This window comes from Salmo salar, chromosome ssa01 (genome assembly GCF_905237065.1).
Source record: "Salmo salar chromosome ssa01, Ssal_v3.1, whole genome shotgun sequence".
NCBI lineage: Eukaryota > Metazoa > Chordata > Actinopteri > Salmoniformes > Salmonidae > Salmo > Salmo salar.
The window spans coordinates 158,111,426-158,123,518 of record NC_059442.1 but is presented as its reverse complement, the minus strand read 5'-3'; the positions used below and the strand labels follow the sequence as shown (position 1 = coordinate 158,123,518).

At 45.0% G+C, this 12,093-nt stretch overlaps 1 protein-coding gene across 4 annotated transcripts in view; it reads right to left on the bottom strand.

Annotated features, from left to right (window-relative positions):
* rapgef1b (Rap guanine nucleotide exchange factor (GEF) 1b) overlaps nt 1-8,760 on the bottom strand; it is a 92,424-nt gene extending 83,664 nt beyond the window's left edge. For 2 of the 4 annotated variants that reach the window (XM_045693056.1, XM_045693053.1), the window contains exon 1: nt 8,338-8,760. In XM_045693056.1, the coding sequence (XP_045549012.1) occupies nt 8,338-8,524 (187 nt within the window). In that variant the 5' untranslated portion in view covers nt 8,525-8,760. The remainder of the gene's footprint in view (nt 1-8,337) is intronic. The other 2 variants (XM_014141709.2, XM_045693050.1) reach the window with 2 other exon arrangements.
* Between the last annotated feature and the right edge of the window lie 3,333 nt (nt 8,761-12,093).

Here is a 12,093-nt window from a genome sequence, read left to right as displayed (position 1 = left end):
CTAACTAAAATAGTATTTGGTGCAGTATTTCTCAAGTGAAAAAAATGTGCATAAAACGAGTCGTCCATCATTGAATGTCAACAAACACTTCATTGAATAATCCCTACTGTTGACCAATGACTGACATAGGGGCGTAGACTTTGGCTACACAACTTCACGTTGCCTCGAGAAAAAACATAGTGTTCATGAACAGCGGAGAAAAAAAACTCTTGCCAAAGACCAAAATGAACAAAAACGTCATCATAATATACGCATGAACTGTTCCGAATGGGAAGCATGCAGAGCTTTTAGTCACTTTATCCTGGTGGCGGGTCTGCTGCAGGACAACAAAGGCACGTACACTCAGTGTACGAAACATTATGAACACCTGCTCTTTCCATGACAGACAGACCAAGTGAATCCAGGTGAAAGCTATGAACCCTTATCGATGTCACTTGTTAAATCAATACAGGGCGGCATGTAGCCTAGTGGTTAAGAGCGCTGGGAAAGTAATCGAAAGGTTGCTAGTTCGAATCGCCGAACCGACTAGGTGAACAATCTGTCGATGTGCCGTTGAGCAAGACGCTTAACCCTAACTGCTCCTGTAAGTCTCTCTGGATAAATGACAACAACAAAGTCAAACCACATCAGGAGATGAAGGGGAGGAGACAGGTTAAAAGAAGGATTTTAAAGCATTCAGACATGGAGTGAGACATGGAGTGTATGTGTGCCATTTGGAAGATGAATGGGCAAGACAAAATATTGAAATGCCTCTGAACGGGGTGTGGTAGTAGGCGCACCAGTTTGTGTCAGAACTGCAACGCTGCTGGGTTTTTCCTGCTCAACAGTTTCCCGTGTGTATCAAGAGTGGTCCACCACCCAAAGGACTTCCAGCCAACTGTGGGAAGCATTTGAGTCAACATTGCTGTGGAACGCTTGGCACGTAGTAGGGCTGGGCGATAAATCAATATCAATAATTAGAGGTAATTACTTCCCTCAATAACCATATAAAAACGTTTAGATTCATTTTCGATAATGTCGATATAGAATAATTAGGTACAGCAGTCCATTTCACCTCTGACGCAGCAGGAACGTGCTGAGAAGTGACAAAATGCACGTGGAGAAGTATACGCTCACTAAAAACCACTTAGCACCTCGAGTGATGGAGTAGCCACTGTTAACCACGAAAAATGAGGGATGTAGGCCAAAACAGTGGCAGTGATAGGCATGGAGAAAGAGCAGCTTCCAACGAAGAAATTATTGATAAAAAGGGTTCAACTGTTTCAGTAATTTGGAAGTGGTTTGGCTTTTTGAAGTCTGACAAAGAGCAGAGCAATGTTCGGTGCAAATTGTGCCGTAGACAGGTGGCTACGAAGTCTGGTAATACGACACACCTTTTTCAACATCTGAAGCAAAATCACTCTTTGGAACATGCTGGAAGTTTGAGCCACGGTATTGATAAACGCCCCTCAAGCACCTGCCAATCTAGGGATGTTTGCCCAAAGCAGTCAACACTGACAGCGCTTATGACAAGCAAACACTGACAAGCAAACATCGAAAAGACGTCACAAATGCTAATATGCATTGCATTGCTAAGGACATGCTACCAATTAGCACAGTCAAAAAGGAAGGTTTCAAGAGGCTTATCAATTTCATTGACCCCAGGTACGTGCTCCCTGGCCGCAAACATGGAACAATTTTCCTTCAAGTATAATTTTATGTGTAGCTCACATCATTTAAAAAAAATGTAACCTTTATTTAACTAGGCAAGTCAGTTAAGAACAACTTCTTATTTACAATGACGGCCTTGTTCAGGGGTAGAATGACACATTTTTACCTTGTCAGCTCGGGGATTCGATCTAGCAACCTTTCGGTTACTGGCCCAACGCTCTAACCAGTTTGTTCAGGCATTCTTGAGTTTGAAGCAGATATGCACCTTTTAAACATTATTTGATTAATATTGTGATAATTATCTTTATCGATTGAAAAAAATAAATTATTACGATATCTATATATCTGCCATGTCGCCCAGCCCTACGTTGTAGATTCCAAGGCCCCGGCGAATTGAGGCTGTTCTGAGGGCAAAGGGGGGTGCAACTCAACTCATGTTATGTACAGTCAGAGTATGTGCGCACTCAATGTGGACCCAAACCAAGTAAATGACTGATTATCCAAAGACAGAGTGGTGAAGGTCAAAAGTGATAGAAATGGTAACATTTCCTGAGCAAAAAGCACAAAGTGAATTAGTGGTTATGCACCTATATCAGCACTTGCTGCCAAGATATTTGCAGGCAGGGACCCACCTGTACTGCTGTGTGGCTCAGCTTTGGTTGCCGTGAGGCCTATAGTGACTGTCAAACTACTGTACTAGCTAGCGGGTTTTCAGATCACCCACCAGTCTGTCAGACACAGACTATTACTCACACACTGCTGAGCCCCAATTAGCCTCATCACCACAGCTGAGGTGACTGCACAGGCCATGATGGGCACACACACACACAAACAAACAAACTGGGGTCCTCAGACACTCTTTACCACCTGCCAGGTTAAACGGAGCAGCAAAGTTTCATTAGGCTCGATGGCGCGTTTTCAAAACATGGCATTACGCCACTCTGTGCTATGTAATTACACGATGGACTCAACCACCTCAATCATGGAGCCTCTCTTCTCTCCACGCAAGCCTAGCAGCACACCTGGGTCTCTCGGTTCACACACTGCTAACTGGCTGAGCCGAAGAGGAAGTGATTACGAAGCTAAATAAATAGGGCTAATGTGGCTAGCGCTAAATATTGTAAATGTTGCTGCTACTTTTCACATGACACAGATGGACAAGGCCACCAACTAAGAGTTTGAGACTCCCCAAACAAAGCTGACCAAGAACAAGCTAAATCAATGGTTTTCAGTTTATATTTTTTTAGAATAGCCTAAGCAAAATTTAAACCAAAAAACAGTTTCTGAAGTTGGTGGATGTACAGATGGGTGAAACAGTGAGACAACTCAGGGTTGAGAGCCTAGGCCCATGCAGTCTAGTCTGGGCAGGCTGTAGAGAGCTGTGGCTAGTGGCCTCCTCTGGCTGGCTGGGTCCACCCTAGACTTCAGCACAGCAAATGAGCACCTTCACAAAAGCCACACTACACAAAAAACCTAGGAAGGAATATCCCCAGCGCTTCAGTCCTGCCAGCACTTCTATTTTTCTTTACATAAAAGCTCTAAAACAGGATGGCTTTGACAGGCTGGTCTTTGAGAGGAAAATAACACACGAGCCAGGTTTGTCCATCTATCCCCAAAAAAGAAAACAAATGCAAGCATGGATACATTTAGCGCAAGAACAAATAGGCCTGCTGAGGTGCAATGGTGAAGTATTTTTCATTTGGCTTTATATTTAAGTCATTTAGCAGAAACTTTTCCAAAGCAATTTACAGGAGCAATTAGGATTAAGTGTCTCGCTCAAGGTAACATTTTTTTTTTTTTTGCATAGTCGGCTAGGGGATTCGAACCAGTGACATTTATATTACTGGCCCAACGCTCTTAACCGCTAGGCTACCTGCCTCACTTGTCAGGTAAAATAAAACCATTCAACAACCATTTTATATAGATAGCAAAAACCTTCCAATATGAAACACGGTCAGTCAGAGTTTCAAATCAAATCTAGTTTTATTTGTCACGTGAGCCAAATACAACGGGTGTAGAATTTACCATGAAAGGCTTGCTTAAGAGCCCTTCCCAAAAATGCAGAGTTCTAAAAAAAAAAGTTTGTAAAAATAGTCAAACAAGGAATAAAATACACCAGAATCAAGCTATATACAGTACCAGATCAATGTGCAGTGAGTTTATCTTGTGTTCAGTACCGCCAAACTCTTGAAACTGAAACATAATTTAACCATACACGTCACTGTAGTTGTCAAATGACAGCAATCCCTGTTGATGCGACCATGTGTGTTGGTTTACCTGGCGGTTCCTTATCTAGTTCTCCCTGTAAAGAGGACTCTGTATCTTCAGAAGAGCCTTGGCTCTTCCAGCTTAAGTTTCCCATCCAGGAGACCCGAAGTCCTCTGATCAGACACTTGGTCCAGGTCGTCCAGTTTGATTCAACTGTGAGCTTGTTCTGTCCAACCACTGCTTGCAGTCACCTCAATGGAATGTAGGCAACCTAGGCTAGATGATGATCACCAACCAATTTACAGAGTAGAAATCATTTCACAACTGTTGTTTACAGTCAAGCCACCGCTGTGTGATGAACTCCACAGTTCATTTAGAATGTGAATTGGCCAATCTTCTGTCTATGACTGTCAGTCATATTAATCAGTCACTGAACTGGCGTCCCATGACTCTGCTTGACTCAGACCACATAACATGGGCGGAAATATCAAAAATAGAACAGGCTTAACGATGATCTGGATCAAAAGTGTCCTCCAATCACAAGAGGTTGAAGAATAATCTAGTTAAAGTCTTGAGAAATATGTCCGCAGTCACGTACTCTCGTCTCCTTCAGCAGTGTTTCTCAATAAACAAGTCAGGACAATCATCACCAAGGTAAGCTAGTCCATGACCGTCTGTATCAGTGACGTCCAGAGAAGGCTTGATTGAATATTGATTGACATTTAGACCACAGGGGTCGCAAGGACCGGGTCCATGATGTAAACACAAGTGATCAAATCACATGCCCTGCTGCATCAGATGACAGAACACCCCGGACAACCAGGAAGTCACTGGAACAAGGGTGGATGCTGGATGTTGCACAACCCCTTTGAGAAGTCACTTCAGTGCTAAAAGTTTCTGTACAAGAGTGGTTCCATAAAGAGAAGATGGTTGTAACTCCTGGAAACATTTATTATAGGGCTCCACAACTGATGCCAGCAATGCAACAGTGAGTGTGTCCTTCAATAGCTACTAGAAAACATTTGTCATGAAAATGTTCTGTTGGAGAAAGACTGCTTTCCTCCAATGTAGTATTCAGCTCTGCATCGCTCTCCTCCATCCATTTGTTTGTCTCAACCTTTGTTGGTAACTCCATTCCCACCAGGCCTCCAGTCTCCACCCTCTCGGTCTCCCCCTCAACACACTTGTGCGCTCCTAAACACATAATTATAGCCCATGTAGGTCTATAGCGTAAATGCAAGTCTCATTCCAAGGGTGAGTAAAAATACTTCATTTCCACCAAACCTCAACATTGCAGCACCAGGGCTTATAGCCGAGGACTCTGTTAGTCAGCAACATGTACATGAACCCTGTGAGAGACCTTATAGTCATAACCAGAGCTTCAAAATACATGACTCTGGTCATAACTAACAGATACTCTGTACCCCGTTTGTTTGTAGAACACTAGAGATGGGAGAATACTGTCTGTGTCTGTCTATATAGTGCAGCAAAGAGGCAAAATAACTGTGATTGATTTTTTTATGCAGTCAGCAGTCGCTGCGCTACCTGCTCCTCCAGACGACTTGTGGTCTGGCCTGTAAGGCGTGCACGCACGCACACGCACACACACCTACCTACCTGGGGGGTAAGGCAGGCAGAGTGGCTAAAATAAGGAACTGATGTTCCGCTGAGGCCGGCTACTCCATTGGCTCTGTCCAATCAGAAAGAAGTCACTGAGCTAATTATAAAGCCTGTGGGGGTAGTGGTGGATGCAGCAGACATATGAGCAATATGTTTGGAACATCAAATCGCAATAAACTCACGTTATCGAATCGCAGTACATATCATATTGGCACCTAAGTATCATGATAATATCGTATGGTGAAGTCGCTGGCAATTCCCAGTCCTACTACCCACTCATATCAGCTGTCTCTATGGGGGAAATAGCCTGAAACAACCCACTCGTAGATAGAGTCAAACGAACGGTCCGGCCCAATGCTGCTCACCACCCCCACCTAATCTGTGACAAACCGGACCCAAACTACAAGTCTCTTTATACGGTGAAGGATGTTGAAATCCCTTGCTGGCCTATTTCACTGTTCCCCTCCACCCCAGGGATGATAGTAAAAAACTAAAAATATAGCCTTGAGAACAACTGTCACAGCAACAAACATTTACAGGTGCAAAAAGGAAAAATCAACAAGCCGTCACACACACACAGCTTGTACAATGGATCCCCATTCATTCGAAAGCACTTCAAAACAGCCTTGAGGACCCCTTTCCTTCATCAGTTTACCCTAAATTCTTCTGAGTGCTAAGACAAGTTTCAAGTTTTATTGTCACGTGCACCAGTACAGTGCAATGCATTTCTTGCTCGCTCTTTGCCAACAATGTAGTACTGCATTAAAAAAAAGTTGAGTACAACAAAAACACAAGAAATAGAAAAAAGTAGAACACAACACACACACACTTAATTCTTCCTCCACCCAGTTCATTTTCTCACTGTGGGAAGAAAACACTAGGATGTGAGATTGGCTTCCGGCTGTTGTTAGCTTTTGGGCGACACCAGAGGCACAGCATTTGTTACTGTTGAAGCCCTCCTAGTGAACGGGTGGTGTGTGTGTGTGTGTGTGTAAGATTGGGTTGCAGTCAGGACAGCCACCCTCTGGATGCCATCCCTAGTGCCTTCAGCAGACAAAAACACAGAACATTTCCAAACAGGTGATGGTGTTTCTACCCACTGGGCCTGAGACAGCAGCAGCAGAACACTGTGACCATGGCAAAAACGGAGCGTGTTGATGTGGCCTGTGACATCAGTGCAAATACCAGTGACAACGAATCTGTCGGAATAATAATAGGCTAGATAGAAATGTACACAAGCACAGACGCACGCAGATCAGGCACACAGCCTACCTAGCCTAAGGGGGAACTCAAATGTAAACGGAAACATCAAACTACCCCAGTGTCATATGTAAGCACACACTCTTCCTATCTGTTTCAGTTCAAGTATTGCCCTGTCTGTCAAGGAATTGGTTAAATGATCTCCTCTTAACCATGAGACAGAGCTATCTGAAGTCTCCTTAGAGCCCAACACAACATAAACCCTTCCTTTAAATTCTCTCTCAAACAAAACATACGCTTAGTTTTCTCCAGCTCTGCTACACACCCAGTCCTTATGCCACTGGTGTGCATCTGCCTCCATTGTTTTCATGGTGCACGGGCCAGGCCTAGTCCCCGTTTCCATCATAGTCTGTTGCCCCTGGGGGGGGGGGACGGACGGACATACAGTGTCTGGGATCGATGGGCACACGTGGAACAGAAAGTGAGGCTCAAACAGGTGACCCGGTAAACACGAGCAGGTAGCAAAAGCCCAAGAGACCAGCCAGACAGCCCCCCACTTACGGCATTCACTCATAGGCCAGAAAACAATGACTATACTTTATTTGTGGACAAAACGCTACCTTTAAAGTCATATCTCTCTCTGTGTGCGCACATCACGGCAGCTCAGCTAATCCATGGCTACTGGCATAACAACTAATTGATCAACAATCGGAAACTTTACGTCTGTTTGGAGTACTCGCTCCATGGACAACACTCACACCTCCGCCCAGTGAGCTGCAGGCATCACCGCCCAAGGCTGAGAGGTGAAACCGGGAGACAACTGGAGGGGTGGGATACTAGTAGGGAAATAGTTTCAAAAGTGGCGTCAGACCCCCATCTGTTTACATCCCATTGCACTGAACACCTTGTGTATTGATATGCTTTATATTGCATACTGTTAACGTTTTCATCCCAATGTGGATATACCGTCAATAGTGTGCCAGACACCGCTGCCACAAATGTAATTGCAAAGCAGATATGCCACGTTCACAATGGAAAGTCAATCTGACAACACAGGGAGCGTGTGATATTACTCCGATTTGATTGAAACCCCAGTTCCAGCTGGTGGGTTAAATTGAGCGCTAAAGTTACTGAGCCAGCTTGCAGGGTAATTGGCTACCACACGAGACACGCTTGCCAGCTGTGTGGTCCCAATGTTTTTATCATCCATCCAGGCAGCGGATTACCACCGTTTTCTTCAACGGGCTAAACTAACCTTAGGTATGAAACATCTGAAAGGGTAAATTGATGAAGCTGAGAACTAATGTTTACAGTCATTACTTCGACTACTTAGCCAAATATAAACTTACTGCTTAAGATAAGGAAAAGAGTTCGCACTGGCTAGCTGGAATGTTGGCTAACTAGCTAGCTTTTCTACGCCGCTATCCCGACTCACATCTTTAGCACGGAACACCCGTTTGTTCGACTGGATAAGACAGAAGACCAATCTCCTGCACACAAGCACGGCTAGCAAAAAGCTTGTCCTATGTGTGCCGGACAACATTTGAAGACCCCTGAACGAGACTCTCAAACCGGGCCTACCCATCCCCAATGTGTGATATACCAGTACCTGACTTTGTGCAGGGGTATGATGAGAGGCCAGTCGTCTGGGCTGCTTACCTTGCTTACTCTCTATTTTCCCCGACATGTCGTAACCAGCAGTGATTTTCACTCGCTGTAAAAAAAACAACAACTTAACGAGCCAGAAACCAACGCGTCTCCCTCGATTATTCCTGTATTCTTTGCTCACATGTGTCAGTAAGATGAATTCGCTGCAGGTACGAGACCAGATTTGTGGCACACACATCGATTTGTGAAACTGTTTCTGTCGGTCTCCAAGCAATTTTAACTGAGCGGAGAGTCCAACACAGGAGCGCTGCCTTGACCCCGCGCGTCCTCGGCATGATGCACAACTGCACGGAATTAGCTACGTCATTCTTTCAACGAGAAGGATGTCAGTGGAAAGTGCCCCCTGTGGCAACAATCTGTGAAGCATTTTGGGCTGGTCAGAGCTGACCAATACAATATAACAACACTCCGACCAAATACAATAGGCGTATACATTTGTATTTTGGTTCATTTGAAATCTTTAGAAAGTCAACCTTGGCTGTATATATAACTGTTGTCAGAGTGCCCTCTACTGGATATTTTGTAAAGTCTAAGTATTATGTATTATAAATCATAAAATATACTATATGTGGTTTCTCAGTGTCTGTCAACCCTGGTGGTCCTAACACACAATCATATGCCTACTTAAAGGACATAATCCTGGTTTAGTGCATACATTAAAGCACTCACAAAGCAGTCTGGCATATTATGAAGTAGTCAGTGTGAGGATGCCCTTATCTTCTTGTTCTGAATAATTTATATGACTGGCAGAGTGGATCTGCGTTCCATCCTGTCAGTGTTGAGTTATCTGGGTCATCCTGTACCCACCCGCTGATCTCCTGAGGGGCCAGGGAAGAAGAATGGAGTGGAATCTTGGACCTCAAGCTGAGTGGTTGACATGGACATGACTCAAGCTTTTCTCTCAAATCTTCGGCATTTCTGGTATATCACTGTTGAGTTATAGTACATTGTCCTATCAATGTGTGGTGCCAATTGTAATTGCAGCAGATATATTTGCAATGTGAGAAGAGTGTACTAAGTCACAGGCAGCAGGTCTGCCTTCTGACTTTAGGTAGGTAGTGTGTGTGTGTGTGTGTGTGTGTGTGTGTGTGTGTGTACACTGTGTTTGGAATGCATTTTCAGGGGTTATGGTGAAATCCCAGAGAGGAAAAACGGAACAGTGAGTTCCTGAGCAGAGACTATCCTGTCAGGACAGGAGAGCGCTCTGCTCATTGACAGAATGATTGTCTGCTAGTTAGCTGCTTCCCTATGGGTGCCTCAACATACAGCACAGCCAATGCCTCTGCCAGTTTCTTCTACGTAGCTCTAAGCTCCTGCTATTTACTCCATATCCCTGACTGATTAGTCATTCCATTCAATATTGTTCACATTACTTATTTTGATTGTCACCCACAGTGTTGTTCATTCGCTGCAGTTAAGATTTGTTTGATAGTGTCACCCACAATGTGATTTTGTATGTAGAGACGTTAGTGTACTTTGTAAAGTGGTGTGGTGGGTAGTAGATATGACGAACTTTGCCCAGGGACTTTATTAGGAACGAGAGGAAAGAGGAAGTAGAATATTGATAATGAGGATATTTATATACACTGCTCAAAAAAATAAAGGGAACACTTAAACAACACAATGTAACTCCAAGTCAATCACACTTCTGTGAAATCAAACTGTCCACTTAGGAAGCAACACTGATTGACAATAAATTTCACATGCTGTTGTGCAAATGGAATAGACAACAGGTGGAAATTATAGGCAATTAGCAAGACACCCCCAATAAAGGAGTGGTTCTGCAGGTGGGGACCACAGACCACTTCTCAGTTCCTAAGCTTCCTGGCTGATGTTTTGGTCACTTTTGAATGCTGGCAATGTTTTCACTCTAGTGGTAGCATGAGACGGAGTCTACAACCCACACAAGTGGCTCAGGTAGTGCAGCTCATCCAGGATGGCACATCAATGCGAGCTGTGGCAAGAAGGTTTGCTGTGTCTGTCAGCGTAGTGTCCAGAGCATGGAGGCGCTACCAGGAGACAGGCCAGTACATCAGGAGACGTGGAGGAGGCCGTAGGAGGGCAACAACCCAGCAGCAGGACCGCTACCTCCGCCTTTGTGCAAGGAGGAGCAGGAGAAGCACTGCCAGAGCCCTGCAAAATGACCTCCAGCAGGCCACAAATGTGCATGTGTCTGCTCAAACGGTCAGAAACAGACTCCATGAGGGCCCGACGTCCACAGGTGGGGGTTGTGCTTACAGCCCAACACCGTGCAGGACGTTTGGCATTTGCCAGAGAACACCGAGATTGGCAAATTCGCCACTGCCGCCCTGTGCTCTTCACAGATGAAAGCAGGTTCACACTGAGCACGTGACAGACGTGACAGAGTCTGGAGACGCCGTGGAGAACGTTCTGCTGCCTGCAACATCCTCCAGCATGACCGGTTTGGCGGTGGATCAGTCATGGTGTGGGGTGGCATTTCTTTGGGGGGCCGCACAGCCCTCCATGTGCTCGCCAGAGGTAGCCTGACTGCCATTAGGTACCGAGATGAGATCCTCAGAACCCTTGTGAGACCATATGCTGGTGCGGTTGGCCCTGGGTTCCTCCTAATGCAAGACAATGCTAGACCTCATGTGGCTGGAGTGTGTCAGCAGTTCCTGCAAGAGGAAGGCATTGATGCTATGGACCGGCCCGCCCGTTCCCCAGACCTGAATCCAATTGAGCACATCTGGGACACCATGTCTCGCTCCATCCACCAACGCCACGTTGCACCACAGACTGTCCAGGAGTTGGCGGATGCTTTAGTCCAGGTCTGGGAGGAGAACACTCAGGAGACCATCCGCCACCTCATCAGGAGCATGCCCAGGCGTTGTAGGGAGGTCATACAGGCATGTGGAGGCCACACACACTACTGAGCCTCATTTTGAATTGTTTTAAGGACATTACATCAAAGTTGGATCAGCCTGTAGTGTGGTTTTCCACTTTAATTTTGAGTGTGACTCCAAATCCAGACCTCCATGGGTTGATAAATTGGATTCTCATTGATTATTTTTGTGTGATTTTGTTGTCAGTACATTCAACTATGTAAAGAAAAAAGTATTTAATAAGATTATTTCATTCATTCAGATCTAGGAAGTGTTATTTTAGTGTTCCCTTTATTTTTTTGAGCAGTATATATCAGGGTAGTCAACTCAAGGGTTGGTCACTGTATTAATAAGGGTATTTTCCACAGAGCATTACGGGTACTATATTTCAGTGTTAGGCAATCCTGGTCCTGGTACATGATGCTACAGCCACATTTAATCCAAACAGTGACAATGTAACCTACTTTGGCCTTTCCGCTTCTAGTGATCACCTGGTGGTATGATGGGTTGTCGCCATTTTTGGTAGAATCAAAGATCGTACAGTCAGGTTTCCAGTTTTCACCCTTCTGCTAGAACCAGAATAGAATAGCTACTGGCGGACACCTAGGGGCCACACTTTGACAACACACTCTTAGTGACATAAAAAAGATTGATGAAAAGCAAAGCACTGCCATTATTTTCTTTTCCACCAAGCGGTGCTCAAGTTCTGTGTTAGATCCATCTATGTTTAGAACGGGACAGCACTGAGTCTCTATTGGAGGAGGACAGCACTGAGTCTCTATTGGAGGAGGACAGCACTGAGTCTCTATTGGAGGAGGACAGCACTGAGTCTCTATTGGAGGAGGACAGCACTGAGTCTCTATTGGAGGAGGACAGCACTGAGTCTCTATTGGAGGAGGACAGC